At 35.5% G+C, this 22,271-nt stretch overlaps 1 protein-coding gene across 2 annotated transcripts in view; it reads right to left on the minus strand.

The window, feature by feature from the left end:
• Positions 1-22,271, minus strand: part of RPS6KA6 (ribosomal protein S6 kinase A6) — a 121,547-nt gene that overhangs the window by 56,596 nt on the left and 42,680 nt on the right. For both annotated transcript variants that reach the window (XM_021706162.1, XM_008072513.2), the window contains 4 exons: positions 18,722-18,802; positions 17,138-17,217; positions 1,758-1,864; positions 1,427-1,464 (listed from right to left, as the gene is read on the minus strand). In XM_021706162.1, coding sequence (XP_021561837.1) covers positions 1,427-1,464; positions 1,758-1,864; positions 17,138-17,217; positions 18,722-18,802 — 306 coding nt within the window. The remainder of the gene's footprint in view (positions 1-1,426; positions 1,465-1,757; positions 1,865-17,137; positions 17,218-18,721; positions 18,803-22,271) is intronic.

The following is a 22,271-nucleotide window of genomic DNA, read 5'->3' on the forward strand; positions in this document are numbered from 1 at the left end:
AGTGTTCATGCCATCATAAGAAAAATAGACTGAACTGTAAAAAATCTATAAATCACATTTTTTCCTGCTACATGCTTTGTGTCCCTTGCTTCTAAATTAACATTTATTCCATTTACTCTTCCCTACTCAGTCAGTTTAATTCTCTAGAAGCTATAAAAAGCAGAATTCATATAAGAATAGTAAATATAAAACAACTTTGCATTATTATTCATCCAACTAGCCCTAATGAAGGAGAGAGATATATGTAGGGTTTGTTCTACTTTTTTTCCCACTTCCCTTTCTCACTTCTGACAAAACTTGTATAATTTTTGGGGGAAAAAAAATGGAAGGATGAATTAAATTCTCATTAGTTTTGCAAGTTTAATTGTTGTAAAATAAAAATTTATGTATTATATAAAAATTTCAAAACTCTATTGTTCTCTCATACTTTTTTCCTTTCCTTTTCCTCTTTGAATATCAAATCCACATCACTTCTATAAAAGAAAACGGGAATCTGGCTATGAAAAAATAAGATTTGCTAAACTTTATTTGAACTGTGTCACATTTACTTCAGCTTCCAAGGTAACAGCTTAGTACTTTATTTTTACATTGATGCAATGTACTTAGAAATTTAAGGAAACTTACCTTTAAACTATACCTGTTCAAGATTCTTTGTAAACATCACATCTTCAGTTTATCTCTATTCTAACATTTCAATAATGAGATATAGAATTTACTGTCTATTGAAAACATATGTGACCTTTTTGAGATTGGTTCTCTTAGAGAAACATCCTTGAAATCCATTCAAGTTGTTGGGGGTGTTAACAGTTCTTTCCTTTTGATTGCTGAGTAGTATTCCATTGTATGGAAGTAGCACATACTTCCATTGTATGGAAGTAGCACATCCTCTGAAGAATATTTGGGACATTTCCAATCTTGGGCTATTACAAATAGAGCTTCTATCAACATTCATATACAGGTTTTTGTATAACCATAAGTTTTTATTGACCTAGGTTAAATACTCAGAAGTATGACTACTGTATGGTTCTATTTATATATTATTCTCAAAATAACAAAATTATAGACATGTAGAAAACATAAGTAGTTAACAAGAGTTAGGGAAGAGGAATGGTGTCAGTGTATTTCGAATGTGATGACTACTTATGATAAATCTTTCTGTCTGGACCAAAACTAAGATGATGTATTTTTACCTAGAAAACTAAATGTCATTTATTAATTAGCATAAATGCCTCTATTTTACAATTTTTTAATAATACAATTAGAACATATTGAGAGCTATCTAACTTTTAAATGCAATTTAGTTCACTAAGGAGAAAAATAAAATGCAAATCAAATTAAGAAAGAAAAAATATAGACTTAGATAGATATTAAAATAATAAAAAATTTCAAACAATTGGCTAAGTGTAAAATAAGGAAATATGCATACCTGTTAATTTGATATGTCCTATTTCATCAAGCAAAATGCTGTAAATCAAAGTTCATATTCAACAAGATGGAACAAAATATTTTATATAAAACATTTATGTAAGAATCATCATAAACTTAATAAAAGTCGGTATCTATTTGATATATTAGAAAAATTTTAAATGATTGATTAGCAAATAAAGTCAATGTATATCTTAAAAAGATTACTTTTTAAAAGTTTCATATAATTCATATAAAATTTCATATAATCTTTAAAAGACTTAATAGAGTATGCCAAATGGTAGTTCTAGAAATATAGAAAACAGTGATACACAAAAAGAATACAGATTTACTTCTCTGGCTTCAGGTCTCTATATACAATTCCTAACTGGTGCAGGTGATCCAAAGCAAGGGCCAGTTCTGCGAGGTAGAACTTCACATCTTCCTCTGTAAACAGCACCTAGAATAAAATGATGAGTTACCATATGATCTTTCTTTCAGTATTGAATATTTTTTAATCTACTTCTCTAAAAACTAGTAGGCAGACAAATTTAGGCAAATAGTAAGAAAATAAGCATAGTCAACTCTTGTTTAACTGGCATCATTATTGGGAAAATAAGAGATTTCTACATAGATGAAACTGATCTCTTTAAGAACACTTCTCTTCAATATTAACCATTTTAATGTTAATATTCCTAAAACATACTATGCTATTTGTATATCTTCTTACACAGAATGTACTACACAAGATTAACCTTATTTAATGACTTGATGTCATAATACCAACATTAATTTTAGTACTCCGCTATAATATAGTAATGCCCACAGGGTGTTTGAAATATAAAAGATATTTTGTTTTAGAACTGGTAATTCTACTATTTCTATTATTCTCTCATTCACTGCAGTTGTTTAGATCACTTCTCAGGAACGTCACTTTTGGCAGCTCTACTAATCCAAAATTTTTAAACCACTACCACAAGTTGTAAAATTAGTAACCCTTATCCTACAATTCTAAACTCTTCTCTGATCTAAGGGGTAACTGCAAGCTTCTTCTGTAAGTAAAATATATTAATTTAATAGCATCGTATTTTCAATCTTTTTTTTTTTGCCTGGAAATAGAGCTATGATCAAGTTAAAAGAATACTGGACTTGAAATAAGAATTGTCAGCATAAATTCAAACATGTCACTTAGCCCTCTGGGTCTAAAGTTTTAAATTTGCAAATAAGATAATAATATCTGCTATATCTACCTAACAAGTTGTTGTAAGAATAAAATTAATGTAGAAAAAAAACTGTACAAGCTGTAAAATGCCATGTGTACAAACAAAAGGTTTTTATTATTGTTACAGGTTTATATCTAGATTCATTCATAAGTGAGTGTTAATTTACACAAAGTATTGGGCATAACTAAACCATTAGATGCATTTTTTTTTTTGAGTTGTAGTCTCACTCTGTCACCCCGGCTGGAGAGCAGTGGCATGTTCCAGGTCACCGCAGCCTCGACCTTCTGGGCTCCAGTAATCCTTCTGCCTCAGCCTTCCAAGTAGCTAAAACTACAGGCACGCACTACCACGCCTGGCTAATTTTTTATTTATTGTAGAGATGAGGCCTTGTCAAGTTGCCCGGGCTTGTCTCAAACCTGCAGGCTCAGGCAATCCACTCACCTCAGCCTCCCAAAGTGCTGGGATTACAGGCTGAGTTACCGATTTTTAAGGTTTACCAAGTGCTTCAGACTGGCAAATATTTTTTTTTTTCTACAAATAGATTATTTTCATTAAAGGAACCTCTGGATTATTGAGAAGGCTCAAAATTTGAAATAAAATACATGTCATAAAATCTTACAACCTGCTTGCCCTTCAGAAACATAGTCACTGCATTTCACAATGCAAATAAATCCAAACTACTAGTAAAATTGCAGAGAGGAAACTTCATCTACTTTTAAAATTGATCAATAGAAAAACAAAGATTGTTCATTTTCTAAGTATCAAGAGCATTAATTTGAATATTGTGGTGGTAAAAGTATAAGAACTTCGTTTCGCTTGACTTTTTATTTTATTTTTATTTTTTGAGTTGGAATCTCACTCTGTCATCCAGGCTGGAGTCCCGTGGCATGCTCACACCCATTGCAGCCTTGACCTGCTTGGTTCAGGTAATCCTTCTGCCTCACCCTTCCAAGTAGCTGGAACTACAGGCATGCACCACTATGCCCGACTACTTTTTTTTTTTTCAATTGTAGAGATGAGGTCTCGCCAAGATGCCCAGGCTGGTCTTGAACCCCCGGACTCAGGCAATCCTCTTGCCTCAGCCTCCCAAGGTGCTGGGGTTACAGGCTTGAGATACTGTGCCTGGCCAGCTTTTTATTAAGAATATAAATGTTACTTATTTAGCTCCTTGGTAAGAATAATCAAATATTCATTGAAACCTAACACATTAGAAGACCCTGAAAAAGAAAATCAAAAAACTCTAAATTAAGGAAAAACACTGCCTACGTTATAGTTTATGGCAAGCCTATCACCCTGTCATGAGGTTGGCAAAGCCTCATGATGTATGCAAATAAGAAGCTTATTAAGCAGCAATCATGTGTCAGGCACTGTACATTCATTTTGTTGTTGTAATCTTCCACATTCTATGAGGTAGCAATTATCAATATCATATACATGGAGAAAGAGAATCAGAATAACACAGCTAGTAAGAAGGAAGCTCAGAATTTGAACTCAAAGAATGACCTCTTCCTCAGAAACCACTTCTGCCACATGCCATGTATTTTTAAAAGTTTTACCTTCACTACCAATAAAGCTTTCCTACCCAAATATCATCCTACTCATAAATCCCCCTCAAAAAGAAAATCATCCTAATCTCCAGTACTTTGAGGTAAGCACTTAATCTTTTGTCATCTGCTCTTCAAGTCTTTTATGTATGTATGACTGTGTGAGTGTGTTTTAATATAGCTGAAATCATACCACTGTATATATACTATTTATTGGCCTCCTTTATCCCACTTAATATAATATCATAAGCATACTCCTATACCTTTAAAACTTATTTATAAACAGATTTCAATGGCTACAATATGACCACACTAATTTACCACAATTTACTTAAATGTTCCCCTTCTGGACATTTAGATTATTTCCTGTTTTACACGATTTTAAATAACTCTGCAAAGTACATATGAACATCTTTATTGATATTTATAATTATTTCCACAAAATGGATTCTTAAGAAATAAAACTGGAAATACTGGGTCAACGAGCATAAATAGCCAAAGATCCCTGGCACAAACAAAAATTTTTTTTCCAAAAAGATTACAGTAATTTCTACTCCCATCAGCAGTTTATGAAAGCATCTCTTACCACATCCAAGACAGAACTGAATGTATCCTTTAAAAATGATTTTAAATTTCATATAAAAATAGCATCTATTTTCTTTTCATTTAAATTTTGATTCTTAGGCTAAACATTTTTTCAAGTTTAGTGGTGTTTCTTTTTTGTGTGTGAATTATCAGTAATATTTTTGTCTGTTTCCCATTATTGACTTACTGTTTTGTCAATTGGTACAAGTCCTTTAAATATTAAAAATGTCAGCTCTCCATTAAATTAGTTGTAAATATTTTTCCAACTTTGTACTGGTTTTTAATGGTCAGCAATTCCTAACTTTATGTAAGTTTCTACATCATTACTATATAATTTTTCTTCATTGCTTTAAGGAGATTTTCTCCATTCAATAGTCAACTAACTATTCAGAAGCATTTTCTTTTTAGGTTTTCCAGATTTAGCTCTTTAATTAATGTAAGTAAAATACATTTTAATGTAAGTAAAAAACTAATTTCTCAAATACTATTTACTGAACAATCACTTTGCCACTAACACTGATTCTTTATCACAGTAATATATGGTAAGTCATATATAACAGTATATTTTTGGGCTATACAGCATGTTCCTGATACTATATTGATATTATATTTTGCATATGGAAGTTTTTAAAGATTTAAGCAAGAAGTAGAGCAGGAAGAGGGTGTTTGTTATTATCAAAATTTCTTATTTCTTTGCATTTGTTTACTTTTACAGATAAACTGTAAAATAATTCTGTCAAATTCAAACAAACAAAAATTCCCATTGTTAAGTCAATAAATTAATTTTGGAAGAAACTGACAGCTTTACAATAATCAGTCATTCATTCCACTATATTTTCTTTCTTTCTTTTTTAAGTAAGGCACATCTTAATAGCTTGGTATGTTTGTACGTGCATGCATTTTGGTGAAGAGAAATTTGAGGAGGCACTTTTCCCTTTAAAATATGAATAAATAAAACACATTATAAAGTTATTTCACACATACAAAAAATGTATTTTAAAATGTCTTTTTCTAAGGCAAAAAAGATAAGTCCTCATTTTTGGATTACTTAGTGATTTTTTGTACATACAAGTGAAGAATAAACAACAAACTACTTATTAACAGACTGTCTATAGAAGTAACCAATGAATCATTTTTTAAAAGCCTGGTCAATGAACGTACTAATTTATTATCTTTTGGGAAATGCACTTAAAATGCTTGCTCTTACCTAATATTCCAGACTTAGGAATCAAAACTTACTGACTGCATCTCTGTGCTAGTATGGGTTTAGATAGTCCCACATCGAGAATGGAGGTCTGAAGAGTTTAAAAGAAAAGTAGAAATGACTACAAGTAAGAATTTCTCAAATACATTTTTGACACTTCTACAATCCAAAACAAGAAATTATGACTATTGGAGCCTTGTTAATACTATTGGCTCTCTGCTTTGGGACCAACTTTTAACATGGTCCCTTAAAGACCCTCCTTGGAAGGGGGTCCTAGACAGATGCTACCATACACTGAATTCTGTTCTATTGTGAACAGTATATCAAGAACGCACTCTATGCTCATGCATGGCACATTCTACACTGTAGGTAAATAGATATAAGCCAGAGATCTTAGCCGCTTAAGCACTGGCTAGCATCCCAGAAGCACACTGTTCCTTCTTTACAGCAAGTTCCAGAGCCCTTGGAACCAATGGTAGCTCACCCAAACTTAACATTGTAAATTCTGAAAGTGACATGTTGAACCACTATCATGCAATTAAAATGCTTCTTGCAGACTACTGCTTCAAGACAAAATGAAGTAGACAAGGGCATTAGTTAATCTTACACCCGAAACATCTAAAACACAGAACAAAATATATGAAATGAAACTTTTCAAGACACTGGACATCAGGCAACAAAAGACAGTGAATACTGAGAGACAGGGAACAAACAAGGTATGCCCTACAACTGCCCTAGCTTACTACCTGGGAAGAGTTTCCATGTGGTGTACAGGGAGGACTAAGTTAGGTGGAGCCCAGAAGACTTCCTGATTTGGCAAGTTGGAGCAGAAAGTCTGGAAGTAGGAGAAGGATGAAATTCACAGTATAGAATACCAGAAAAGAGAGAATTGTGCAGAGAGAATTCTGGAGATACATAGACAGTCTAACTCAAGTACTCAGCAGAAAAATGTTCAGCAAAAGTGAGTGAAGACACTACTCTGAACCAGAAAACTAACCAAGGGTTAGAGGGACCAATCCATAAAACTGACACTGAGCCAGGAATATTTCCTGCTACCCCCAGCCAGAGAAGAAAACCTCAAAATTCTCAGGGCATCAAATACAATAATCAGAAGGGCTTTGCTTCATTACTGGAGAAAATTTACTCCTGACTAAATTCTGTTCCGGTCCAGTATAACAAACTTTAAGACATAAAGGATCAAACGAGTCTACATCCCAGAACAAAGCTCAATAATATTTATAGAAATATAGGGGAGTTCCGGTAAGATGGCAACGGCATAGGTGGAACTGTGAGATTCTCTGAACATGAGTTCCCAAAAAGACTCTTACTTTTCTTCCACCAACCCCTGCCCACTGCCAGCCGCACTGGTCCGAGGCCTGGGGACCCTCGGCCCCACGCAGGGCTGGGTATTGCAGCCCCTGGCTGATGCTGCTCCACTATACGAGACTCTCACCTATGCAGGAGTCTCAGGTCTCAACTCCCTCCCTGGCTACATCGTCTCACCCAGCACCCAGCACCAAGCCGCCGGTCACCCAGGGAGGCTCTGGGCACCCGCCCTTCAGAAATACTGGTTCCATTTCTGGCTGAAGTACCCTGTGAGGGGTGCAGGGCCACTCTCGCCACTCACCGCCTGCCCTTTGGAGCTTTGGAGCTCTGAAGTTCTGGGCCCACCCTGGCTGAGGCACCCAACGTGTGACCCCATGCTTGTATAAGGAAACAGCATATGTTAAGGAGGTGCTGATCGGAGACTCTCAGCTCCAGAGGATGGAATTCCTGACTCCCTCCTCCACCCCAGCCTGCTGATGACACCCCGGATCCAGCGCCCAGCTGTGCAGCTGATCCCCAGTACCTTGCATGCCACCACAGTCCATCATAGTGGATCGCCCAGAACCCAGATGAGCAGAGAGGAAGGATTCGTGAAAAAGGAGCTGCCACCATGGCCATTCTCCAGGCAGAGACTTGCATTGTCCTGCACACCTACGAGCTGCCTCGACCTCGGTTTCTAAGGTAATGTCACCAAACAGGAAACAAATCCCCCACTGCTATGCTGAATCAGATATAGGAAGCTAAGCATCACAGACCTCCTAGGCAGCAGGCTAAAAGAACAAATCCAAGCTGTGAGTAAATCTAGCTGCCTACAATGAAAGGAAAGTGGAGAGACTGGAGATCAGAGCTGAAAAAACTTTAAACACTCAGGAAAGATTCCAGCGCTAGTCTGATTTCTTATTTTGACTTTTGATTTTATCATTTTGACTGTATGATTTGCTCACTTTTGTTTACTTTTTGACTTACACTATCTGATTGTATTAGGGAAAACACATCAAAAGGCACAATTTTATTGGTCCCTCTTTGTGTAGCTACCAGTATTCTTTAGGGAATTTTGCTTGCGTGTTTGTTTCACTTCTCTCCGGCTTTGTGTCTCTTTTTCACCTGTTAGTTGGTATGTGTATCAGTTTTTCCTATCACTCTTCTCTCTTTCTAACTTTCTATTGACCCCCCCCTTCCACCATCATTTTCCTCTTTTGTGACTCCTTTTGTTCTAGGGACCAAACCTACATCCCACTGCACAGACAGATAATAAGGCAGTGGGAAGTAGGTTCCAGTGTGTTCATACACCTCTTGGTGGATGCTAGAATCAGGATATAGATTCTGATTCATAACTTCCCCCTCAATTAGACCTTAAAACTGCAAAAATTGCAGCCCGCAGCCCACACTCCAATCTCAAAAGTAAACAAAGACGGAGGACCCTCATAAGGAAGAACAGGAGATTGCCCAAGTGAAGCAAAAGCAACCCCACCTTCCCTGAAAACAGAATTAAAGAAGGGGAGGGAAAGGGGGAGAGAAAAATCTACACAAATGAAGAAAAACCAAAAGAAGAAAATGGGTCTCTCCCAGACCCCTGGAAGGGCAGACACTGAGAAAACTGACTTCAGAATGCAAACAATGAAGAGCCCCCAGAATGACTGGTCTCAAATTACAAACCTAGATATCAAGACATTAATGGAGAGATTAAAAAGAATTGAGGAGAGACAAGAAGAAACTAGGAAGGAGCTGATAACGGAGATAACAGTAATAAAGGATACTGTGAATGAAATAACAAACGGATAAGCAAGGAAAGCAGAATTACCAAGCAGAAGAAAGAATCTCAGAGCTTGAGGACCAAAATATGGAACTAACCCAAACTCTTAAAAACACAGAAAACAAGCTCAAAAAGACAGAACAAAACCTTCAAGAGATGAGCTATTACTTCAAGAGACCGAACCTAACAGTAATTGGCCTTCCTGAGGCAGAAAGAGAGACAGAGACCACACTGGAACAAACTTTCCACGAAATTATTCAAGAAAACATCCCTTATCTAATCAGTGATGCAAAAATTCAAACACAAGAGATTCAGAGAATCCCTCCAAGTCAACAAATGAGAAGACCAACTCCCAGACACATAATGATTAACCTAAACAAAGTAGGTATGAAAGAAAAAATCCTAAAGGCAGCAATAGAAAAAGGCCAGATCACATACCATGGAAGACCAATTAGAACAGCAGCAGATTTATCTACAGAAACCCTGCAGGCAAGGAGAGCTTGGAGCCCTATCTTCAAAGTTCTAAAAGATAAACAATTTGAACCAAGAATAACCCACCCAGGCAAGTTAAGCTTCTTCGGCGAGGGACAATTAAAATCTTTCTCAGATATCCAATTTCTAAGAACTTACACTGCCACCAGACCACCTCTACATGAAACACTTAAGAAAGTACTAAACACAGAGGAAAGGAAAAAAAGAACAAAGGAAAGGAAAAAAGAACAACAATGTTCTTCACAAGAGTACAGGCAAAAGAATAAAATGCACATGAAACAATCCCCAAACCAAAAGAAAGACAAAAAACCAAAAGGAAGAACATAATTCTATAAAAACTCTATGATAGGGATGAACTCTCACATTTCAAATATTAGCCTGAATGTGAATGGACTAAATGCACCACTGAAAAGATGCAGAATGGCAAAATGGACAAAATATCACCAGGCAACAATATACTGCCTTCAAGAAACCCACTTCACTAGAAAGGACATGCACAGACTCAAAGTAAGAGGATGGGAAACAAATTTTCAGGCAATTGGAACACACAAAAAAGGAGGAGTCGTAATCCTAATTTCAGACAAAATACCATTTAAGTTATCAAAAATTTAAAAAGATACAGAGGGCCACTACATAATGATAAAAGGTTCACTCCATCAACAAGAAACATCTATCCTAAACATATATGCACCCAACATAGGAGCACCAACTTTCATATAGCAGCTCCTAGGAAAACTAAAAAAAGATATTGACTCTAACACCATCATAACTGGGGACTTTCATACCCCACTGACAACCCTAGGCAGATCATCAAGACAAAAAATCAGCAATGAGATCTGAAACCTCAATGTGACTCTTGACCTAATGAACTTAATTGATACCTACAGACCACTCCATCAAAGGACCTCAGAATACACATTCTACTCATCACCGAATGGAACGTACTCTAAGATCAACCACATACTTGGACATAAATCAAGCATAAGCAAATTTAAAATGACCAAAATTTACCATGCACTTTCTCGAACCACAGTGGAATAAAAATAAACATTAACACCAAAAAGGACCTCCCAAAACCCACAAAGACATGGACACTAAACAGCATGATGCTAAAAAGCTCTTGGGTCAATGATGAAATCAAAACAGAGATTAAAATATACCTGGAAACCAATTAAAATGAAGAAACATCTTACCAAAATCTCTGGGATGCCATGAAAGCTGTAGTAAGAGGGGAATTTATATCCCTACAAATGCACATGAAGAAAATGGAAGGATCATAAATTAACAGCCTAACAAGCCACCTAAGGAAGCTGGAAAAGCAAGACCACAAAAACCCCAATTTCAGCAGAAGAATCCAGATCACCAAAATAAAAGTCCAAATCGAGGTCAAAGAAGACAAAAAGATAATACAAAAAAATCAATGAAACAAAAAGCTGGTTCTTTGAAAGAATAAACAAGATCAATGGTCCCCTACCTAGACTGACCAAGAAAAAGAGAGAAAAAACCAAATAAGCACAATCAGAAACACAAAAGATGAAGTCACATCTGACCCTGAAGAAATACAAAAGATCATTAGAGACTACTATGTACACTTGTACGGACACAAACTTGAAAACCTTAAGGAAATGGAAGACTTTCTGTCATCACACAACCTGCCTAGGTTGAAACAAGAAGAAATTGAGACCCTACATAGACCAATAACAATCACGGAAATTGACTATGTAATAAGAAAACTACCTACAAAAAAAGCCCTGGAACAGATGGCTTTCCAGCAGAATTCTACAAGACATTTAAAAAGGAGCTGATACCAATTCTACTGAAGGTATTCCAGGCGATTGAGAAAGATGGAACTTTCCCCAAATCATTTTATGAAGCTAACATCATATTGATACCCAAGTTAGGAAAAGACCCAACAAAAAAGAGAACTACAGGTCAATATCTTTGATGAACATAGATGCTAAAAGTCTCAACAAGATCCTAGCACACCGGATTCAACAACACATCTCACAAATCATCCATCATGACCAAGTAGGCTTCATCCCTAAGATGCAAAGCTGGTTCAACATTTGTAAAACCATAATGTAATTAAATACATCAACAGATGTCAAAACAAAAACCACATGATTATATCATTAGATGTAGAAAATACTTTTGATAAAATCCAGCACCCCTTCTTGATAAAAACTCTCAAACATCTAGGCATACAGGGAACATACCTAAACATAGTAAAAGCCATCTATGAGAAACCCACAGCCAGCATACTCCTAAATGGACAAAAATTGGAACCATTTCCCCTGAAAACTGGAACAAGACAAGGATGTCCACTCTCACCCCTCCTGTTCAGTATGGTATTGGAAGTCCTGGCTAGAGCAATCAGAGAAGAGAAGGCAATCAGGGACACGCAAATAGGAAAAGAAGAAGTAAAGTTATCTCTCTTTGCAAATGACATGATTGTGTACCTTGAAAACCCAAGAGAATCTGTCAAAAACCTCCTTACACCGATAAAGGCCTTTAGCAAAGTCTCAGGATATAAAATAAATGTGCAAAAGACAATCATATTTCTTTACACCAATAATAAACCAACAGAAATCCAAATAAAAACCACAATTCCATTCACAATAGCCTCAAAAAAATTAAAGACCTTGGCATCTTCCTAATCAAAAACATAGAAGACCTTTACAATGAAAACTAGAAAACACTGCTCAAAGAAATCAAAGATGACACAAACAAGTGGAAAAATATCCCATGCTCATGAACTAGAAAAATAAACATCATTATGCTGTCCATTCTACCTAAGGCAATCTACTAATTTAATGCAATACCCATCAAATTACCAGCAACATTCTTCTCAGACCTAGAAAAAACAACACAGGAATTCATATGGAAACACAAACAACCAAGAATAGCCAGAACAATCCTCAGCAAAAAAAAAAAAAAAAAAAAAAGCAGGTGGTATCACATTACCAGCCTTCAAACTTTACTATAAAGCTACAATAATCAAAACAGCTTGGTATTGGTATAGGAACAGGCATATGGATCAATGGAATAGAACTGAGATTCCAGAAGCAAAACATCAATTTCTCAACCAACTCATCTTCGACAAAGCCTCCACCACCTACCACTGGGGAGAGGAGAACCTATTCAGTAAATGGTGCTGAGAATACTGGCTGACCACATGCAGAAGATTGAAACAGGACCCCTATCTATCCTTATACACAAAAATTAACTCTAAATGGATCAGAGACCTAAATGTAAAACCTCAAACCATAAGAACCTTAGAAAATGAAGTACATACCCTCCTGGAAATTGGAACTGGCATCCAATTCCTGAACAAAACCCAAAACCCACAGGCCATAAGAGATAAGATAGACAAGTGGGACCTCATTAAACTGACAAGCTTCTGCAAAGCCAAAGAAACCATCAAGAGAGCAGGGAGACAGCCTACAGACTGGGAGAAAGCATTTGCCAACTCCAGGTCTGACAGAGGCTTAACATCTTGGATCTACAAGGAACTCAAACGTGCTGAAAAGAAAAAAAACAAACAACCCCATTATAAAATGGACAAAAGATATGAACAGACACTTCTCAAAAGAAGACACCTGAGCAGCCAACAGACACATGAAGAAATGTTCAACCTCACTAATCATCAGGGAGATGCAAATCAAAACCACACTGAGATACCACCTAACTCCAGTCAGAATGGCAATTATCAATAACTCAAAAAATAACAGTTGCTGGAGAAGGTGTGGTGAAAAGGGAACACTTCTACACTATTGGTGGGAGTGTAAACTAGTGCAAGCTCTGTGGAAAGCAGTGTGGCGATTCCTAAAAGCTCTAAATATCAACCTCCCATATGACCCCACAATCCCACTACCGGGAATATACCCTGAAGATCTCAAATCACTCTATAAAAAAGATACCTGCACATGACTGTTTATTACAGCATTGTTCACAATAGCAAGAACCTGGAAGCAACCGTGCTGTACATCAAAAAGAGGACTGGATTAAAAAATGTGGTACATATACACGATGGAATACTATGCAGCCATGAAAAAGAACAAAATCACGAATTTTTGCAGCAACCTGGATGGAACTAGAGTCAATAATATTGAGTGACCGCTCACAGAAACAAAGATCTGAGTATCACATGTTCTCACTCATATAGTGGACCTTGAACATCCAATGTAATGCCATAGGAAATTGACTGACAGTGGTGAGAAACTATGTGGGGGGAAGGGAGATGGGATTAATGGTAGTAAATATCTGTCTGGGGACGGGGAGACACCTCTTATCAACAAGGGTGCCTGAATGAAGCATATTTATATACCTAACCCTTAACTGTACCCCATAATAGCATTAAAAAATATTGATATGGAAAAAAAAAGAAATATTAAAAATACTGATCACCCTAACAAGGTAAATTTCATAATGTCTGCCACCCAATAAATAATTGCCCATCATAGGTCTGAGAAAACTACCTGAGCCTAGGAAAAGATAAACCTTAAAGGATCATAAGAAAGATCCACTGAGTCTATAATGGCTAATATTTCAGACTTAGGAAACTTACAGTAAGAGTGAAAAGTCTCATAATTTGAAGGCTATGGGTTAGAGTATTAAGAAGGATCATGGTTCAATATTGTGGAAAAAATTAACACTGAACTAAATACTGCCTTGGTCTCACATGACAAATCTCAAAAGCAAGACCCAAAATACTCAAAGAGTTTCCAAGAATATTAACTGCATTTTAGAACAAAGTTAAATACTATTTATAGGAATATAAAAGTATCTAGCATGTGAGAATATTAAATTTAAAATGTCTGTCATTCAGTTAAAATGACCACACATGTATGCTGCCACTGAAGTGCAAGAGAAGTCATAGATAATGCTTAAACAAGAAAACAGTCAAATGTCCCTCATTAAAATAGATACAAAAAGTGTTAACAAATTATTAGCAAATATCATCCAACAATATGTAAAAAAAACACAACTCAAGACAAAATGGGGTTCATCTACCAATGCAACGTTGACTCAACAGCTGATAATCAATAAACTCATCATTTTAAAAGGCTAAAGAAGAAAAAATATATTATCATCTAAATAAATGCACAGAAAGCTTTTGAAAAACTCTAACATCCAGTCTTAATTTTTTAAAAAATTCTCAAAAATCAGTAACATAAGGGAATTTTCTCAACCTAATAAAAACTTTTGAAAATATCTATATTTAACTTAGTAATTTATGATGAAATTATACTTTCTCCCTAATATCAGAAATAAGGCAAGAATATCTGATTCTACCAATTCTATTGAACACAACTGGAGGCTCAAGCCAGTGTGACAAAGACAAATAAAAGAAATAAATAATGGAAAAGAAGTAAAACTCCTTATTCAGAGATTAACAATAGAAAATCCTTTGAAGTCTATTTTTTAAAAGTCACTAGAAGTAATACATAAGTTTAGCTAGATTGTGGGATACAAGCTAAATATACCAAAAAAAGTAGTTTCCATCCAATTGAAAACTGATATTAAAGAATCAACTCTGTTTCCAGTAGTATTAGAATAAGAACTTGTTAGAAATAAATATGATAAAAAAGTGCAAGGCTTATATACTGAAATCAAGACATTGCTGAGAGAAATTAAAAAGACCTAAGTAAATGAAGAAGATGGCATGTTCACAGATTGAAAGACTCAATATTGTTAAAATACCAATTATCTTCAAACTTACCTATAGATTCAATGCAATCAAATCATAGTCCCAGCAGGCTATTTTGTACAAAGTTTTAAATTTTAAAAGCAATTTTACAATTGAAATGGATATGCAAAGGACCTAGAAGAGTGAAAATAACTTTCAAAAAGAAAAGTAAAGCTCAAGGATTTACACTACCTGACTTCAAGTCATATTATAAAGGTGTAGTAATCAAGACAGTGTGGTATTGTCATAAAGATAGACAAAGGGATCAAAAAACAAAACACCGTATCCATAAATAAACTTTCATTTATATGATCAATTGGTTTTCAACAAAATGTAAGGTGAAGAAAGAATGACATTTTTCAAAGATGATGCTACAGAAATTAGATATCTATATGTTAAAATAAAGGACTTCAACAACACATACCTATAACCATAGTAAAGTAAAATGAACTCAACATAGATCATAAACCTAATTGTAAAACCTAAACTACAAAACCTTTAGACAACATAGGAGAAAATCTTTACCTTGGATACAGCAAATATTCCTTAAATAGGACACCTAAAAACACAATTAATAAAAGGAAACAAACCTATAAATCAGACATCATAAAAATTAAGAACCTTTACTTTTCAATAGATACTTCAGAAAATGAAAAGACAAGCCATAGACCAGAAGAAAATATTGGAAATAACATGTATGATCAAAAACTTATGTCCAAAGTATATGAAAAACTTTCAAAACTCAATAAGAAAACCAACAATTTAATAAAAAATGGGCTAAAATCTTAGACATTTTATCAAGAAGATCAATAGATGGCAAATAAGTCCATGAAAAGATGCTCAACATCATTAGTCATTAGTGTGATGGAATTGAAAACTATAATGAGCTATGACTACACACTTATCAGATGTTCACAAATTTTAAAGACTGACCATACCAAGCATTGGCAAGGATGTGGAGCAACCAAAACTCTCATATGCTGCTGGTGGGAATGTATAAATTATATAGCCACTTTGGAAAACAGTTTGGCAGTGTCTTTAAAAGTTAAAGCATACACCTATCATATGACCCAGTCATTATACTCCTAGAAATGAAAGCATATGTCCATACAATCACTTGTCTATGAATGTTTATAGCAGCTTTATTGGTAATTCTAAAAACTACAACAACGCAAACATCCATCAACATGTGAATGAATAAACAAATCATGATGTAGCCATACAATCAGTAATACTATCCAGCAATAAAAATGAATGAACTATTAGCACATAAAACAACATGGATGAATCTCAACGTAACTATGCTAAGTTAAATACATCAGACCAAAAAGTTATATATATTGTATGATTACATTTATATAAACTCCTAGAAAATGCAAACCAAATAGTGATAAAAAGTAGATTCAACGGGGTTAGGGTAAGAGAAAGGCATTACAAAGGGAAATGAAAAAACTTCTGGGGATGACATAAATGCTAGTTATTTTTTATTGTAATGATGCTTTCACAAGTATATACACATGTCAAAATGTATCAAATGATATATTTTAATATGTGCAGTTTATTGCATGTAAACTATACCTCCATAAAGCTATTTTTAAATGAATAAATTAAATACTACTCCCAGAAGCATTTAGGTAGCTTGAGTAGCCCAAGTTCTAAACTTGTCCTTACCTACTTCATCCAGTTATTCGTATTGTTCTTGTGTCTAAAAGAATGATGAGTAGCACATTGAGATGAACTAAATGACAAGTGATAGAAAATGCCATTAACTGGTACATTACCAAATACTAAGCAATGGAACAAACAGAATAATTTTCACTTAAAATTTTGACATGAAAATGTAATTAGTAAAATAACAAAATTGATTTTCTTAGTTTTGTTTTCATAAAAATATAGCAAAAATTTACAGGTACTCACCTCTTTGGATAATCTTGTGAAGACATCTCCTCCCCTGAGAAAATCCAATATTAAATACAGCTTCCCTTCAGTCTGAAAGGCTAATTAGAAATAAGATTATAGTAACAGGACTATACTTAAAGGCTTAAAAGGCTTAGTATGCTTTTACGTTAATACATGTTTAGAAATTTAATCACTAAAAACTATAAAGCAATTAAGTATTTATTCTTATGGTCCATTTATTGGATAACTTTATCTCAAAATTAAACCCAGTATTTAATCCAGTGTTGAAATAGCTATAAACTACTTCCCAGATTATAATCAACCCTGCATATGGCTTTACACAGAAACTCCCACTACCATTATCTTCTTGATTTACAAAACATGTTGTACTGCAGTGCCCTAAACTTTGCCTTCCAACTACCTATTGAAAATCTATTAATAATACAAAGCTCAAAAAAAAATGCCACCTCCTCTCTTATGCTTTCCAGGATTTCTGTCTTTTCTTATTTGTTATCCAATAATGGACCATATGAGTAAATATACTTAATTGTTTTACAGAAGTTAGTGATTAAAATTCTAAACGTATTCCTACAGCATCCGTACCCTCTTCCCCATCAGAATCACTTGCTACTACTTTTGAGATCTCATTAAACTATATTTATACCTCTTTTATGTTACTTATTCCATTTTGATTTGTACAACTGATTTGTTTACATGTTTGTGATGTAAATTTCTTAAGGCCAGAAAATGTTTCACTTCTATAGCTCACTGAATTTAACACAGTATTTTGCACACAATAGGTGCTTTTTGTTGACATGCTGTAGATAGAAGAAGGTCGTTAGATACTACTACTTTTTCCCCATTAGTATAACAGGGAGTAAAACTTCTTATGGGTTTTTGATAATTGGGTACATATTTCAATGATTTATTTATCAAAATTATACTAAGAATAATAAAATCAATAGTTGCTACTTTTTCATATCTAGAAAACTGAAAGTGACATTATAGACTGTTTCAGTGATTTAACAAAAGATAAATAAATGGTTCTTAGTTTCCAAGAAAAACCATATTCCACAATCTCATCCACGTGTTAAATAGCAATGGAGCTATGATTCAAATTCAGAAAATTCTGACTTCAAAGCTCGTGTTCTTTGTATTATATCTACTGTTTCTTACTGGTTCTCCTCTCCCATTATGTATAAAAATTAGCTCAAACAAATTAACATAACTACATGGTCCTCTTCAATAGAAGAAAAAAATGAGAAATAAAGAAATATGGTCATTATTAACAAATACCTAAATGTTTTACATAAAGTATCACAATCGTTTATAGTCTAAGATCACCAGAGGTAGCACATAGTAAAAACATACTACAACACAAGTAAGCAAAAACACAATCTAGTTACCTTAGATGAGTTAAATAACTTAGACAAATGAAGAAAATATATCTAAGAGCTGAATATAGATATTTATTTCAGATAACTACATGTTACATAGTTGAGTATATTAAATAAGTTTGAAGTATTTCCTGTTATAGCATTGTCTGAAAGACAATCATACTTCCTAAATCCCAAATTCCAAAAATTAAAAAAGATAACATACCATAGTGCAGTTTGACAATAAATGGATGATTTACTTCCACCAGTATATCCCTCTCCATCTTTGTCCGAACTCTGTCTCGAACTAAAAATTACATAAGGATAAAATATTTTACTCTTGTATATAATTTCCATAAAGCCCCTATCAATAACCTAACAAAAATATAAAAATATAAAATATAACTTTATAAGTGCCTCAATTAACAGATTATATGAGGGAGGACCCCCAAAAACCTAAATTATCTCTTGGAGAGTGGGTCCCCTGCACAGGCTTACCCTGCTAGGTAAGTGTTCTAGGAATCCATTGGCATCAATGTACCAGCTAGGATTGTTGTGAGAGGCTGTACTGGGCTTCACTAAATCTTTTTTGGAGATTCTTTGAATGTGTTTGCCTGCTTCACAATGGAAAATTTACAAATGCACCTGCCCATACTGCACTGAATGCTCAGCTATTTTCTACCAAAAGCGGTATGATCCCTGTGCCCCACCCTCCCTATTCACCCAATCATGCCGTGAGACTATTTTTTTGCCCCCTGGGATGAAGAAAAAAGTCCTCAAATGGAAATGTTGTGCCAGTGTGGAATAGGTGAAACAAAAAACAGTAGAAGCACTAAAAGGCATTAAAATTGATTAGTTCAAAAACTGTTTTAAAAGTGGAAAAAGCGTCTTGATGGGTATGTTGCATCAAATGAAGAGTACTTTGAAGGTGACTGAAGCTGAAACATGTAAACATATAAACATAAATACACAACTTTTCATTTAAAAATTCTGCTTTTTTTTAAGTCTTTCCTTATACATTCCTATATAATAATGATCATACTCTCAGAAAGCCAACAAATTCAGTTTAAATCTAGTTATGGATTAAAGTGGTATAAATAGGTATTTAGCTAATATGCATTTTTTATGTGTTCAACTTAAGTCTTTCAAGTAAATTTACTGATGAAACAGCATAATGGTATTTTTATCACAGCCAAGAAAACACTGTACATAAGGTGGTTGTGCTTTCTCAATATAGAATACTAACACACAAGGGGCAAGATGGTAACAGGACAAGGCAGACTGGGAAAGTCTCTGCAAAAGGTGGCTGCTGCAGCTGGTTCCACACGCTGCCACCACTACCTCTGCAAAAGGTGGCTGCTGCAGCCAGTCCCACCACGGAATTCCCAGCTCCCTCCTCCACCCCAAGCTGCCTTGTGCGGTACACCAACCTGCAGCACTCAGCTGTCTCACATTCCATCTCCCCCAGCTCAACCCTCAGCAGTGGTGGGACCAGAGATCAGCTGAAGCCCAGAGACTGATCAGTGAAGGTAGGCTGATCAGGGAGGGTCAGGGAGGAAACCCATGCCCAATAAAGAGGCTGGGGCCCACCGCTGTCATTTTCTCTGTCCCAGGAACAGACAGAGACCTGCATCACCCTGCCCAGCTCCACACAGCTCTGCCCAGCCTCCAACTTGGGACCTAAGGTAATCACATCAAATGGGGGGAGACAGAAGCCCCTCCCCCATGCTAGATCCGACACAGGTCAGATCAGAGTGGCAGACGTGACTGAGTCCAGATCTGATCCTTCCACAGCAGACCTGGGACATCCTGCTCTAGCTGTGGGCAACCCTACCAGCCTGTGATGAGAGCTAGAGATCAGAGCTGAAAGGACTTTGGGCTCACAGGAATGATCCTAGAGCAAACTTGTTGCGTTGCTTTTACTTTTTTCATTTTTATTCTGTCTGTTTGTTTTGTTCATTATTGTTTGTTTTATGTGTTACTTTTTTTCTCTTTTTTCTCTCTTCTCTCTGTATTTGATAATGTTTTCGTACTTGCCTTGTTTCTGTTATTTTAATGATTTCTCTTTTTTCTTAGACCTCCTGTTTGTGTAGGGGAATTGTATATCAATCGGGAGATTGGTTGGCTTGTGTGTTTGTATGACTGTCTGTATGTTTTTGTTCTTTTTAAGCCTTCTCTGCCTTTGTGTCTCTTATCATTTGTTAGTCCATACATCTGTCTGTTATCCCTCTTATTCTTCTCTCTCTCCACCTTCCTATTTCCCCCCTCCTTCCCTGTTCTATTCTTTTACTTTTCTTTACCTCATTTTGCTTTCAGGGAACAAACTTACACCCACACTGCATGGATAAATTGCAAGGCAGTGGGAAGTGGGTTCCAGGGTACCTATATACCTGTCAGTGGATACTAGGATCTGCAGATAGATTTTAAATCACAGTTCTCCCCTCAATTAAATCTCAACACTGCAAAAAAGTATGTCCCCCAACCCACAGTTCAGCCACAGAATTGAACAAAACTAGAGGATTCACATAAGAAAGAATAGGAGACTAAGCAAACAGAAGTAAAAGCAATCCCACCATCCCTGAACAACATAACTAAAGAATAGGGGGCAAAAAGTGGGGAAGAAAATCTACACAAGTGAAGAAAAACCAAAGAAGAATACAGGTCTCACACAGACCCCCGGGAAGTCAGACACTGAGAAAACAGACTTCGGAATGCAAAAAATGAAGAGACCCCAGAATGACTGGTAACATACGACAAAACCAGACATTGAGACACTAATAGAGAATAAAAAGAAGCGAGGAGAGACAAGAGGAAAATAGGAAGGAGTTGATAACTGAGATAACAGCAGTAAAGAATACTGTGATTGAACTAAATAACAAACTAATAAGCATGGCAAGAAGAATTAGCCAAGCAGAAGAAAGAATCTCAGAGCTTGAGGACCAAAATATAGAACTAGCCCAAACTGTCAAAAACATAGAAAAGAAGTTTTAAAAGACAGAAAGAAACCTTCAAGAGAAGAGCGATTATTTCAAGAGGCCAAACCTAAGAGTAGTTGGACTACTTGAGGAAGAAAGAGAGACAGACACCAGCCTGGAACAAACATTCCATGAAATCATTCAAGAAAACTTCCCTCATCTCATCAGTGATGCCAAAATCCAAACACAAGTGATTCAGAGAACCCCTGCAAGACAACAAATGAGAAGACCAACTCCCAGACACATAGTAATTTGCCTAAACAAAGTAGGTATAAAAGAAAAAATTCTAAAGGCAGCAAGAAAAAAAGATCAAACTACCTACTATGGAAGAACAATTGGAATAGCAGCAGATTTATCTACAGAAACACTTCAGGCTAGGAGAGCATGGAGCCCAATCTTCAAAGTTCTCAAAGAGAAGCAGTCTCAACCAAAAATCACATACCCTGCTAAGCAAAGCTTCATCAGTGAGAGAGAAGTAAAATCTTTCCCAGACATTCAATTCCTAAGATCATATGCTGCCTCAAGACCACCTCTACAAGAAACACTTAAGAAAGTATTAAACACAGAAGAAAACAAAAACAGAACGACAAAGTTCTTCAAAAGAGTGCAGGAAAAAGATTGAAAACACACATGAATCAGCCAAAAATCAAAAAAACAAAAAACAACAAACAACAAACAAAAACAAACACAATTCTATAAGAACCTCATGACAGGAACAAACTCTCACATTTCAATAATTAGCCTGAATGTAAATGGACTAAATGTACCAATGAAAAGACATAGAATGGCAAAATGGATAAA

Source organism: Carlito syrichta, unplaced genomic scaffold (genome assembly GCF_000164805.1).
Source record: "Carlito syrichta isolate Samal-C Ts95f unplaced genomic scaffold, Tarsius_syrichta-2.0.1 Scaffold315303, whole genome shotgun sequence".
In the NCBI taxonomy this organism is placed as follows: domain Eukaryota; kingdom Metazoa; phylum Chordata; class Mammalia; order Primates; family Tarsiidae; genus Carlito; species Carlito syrichta.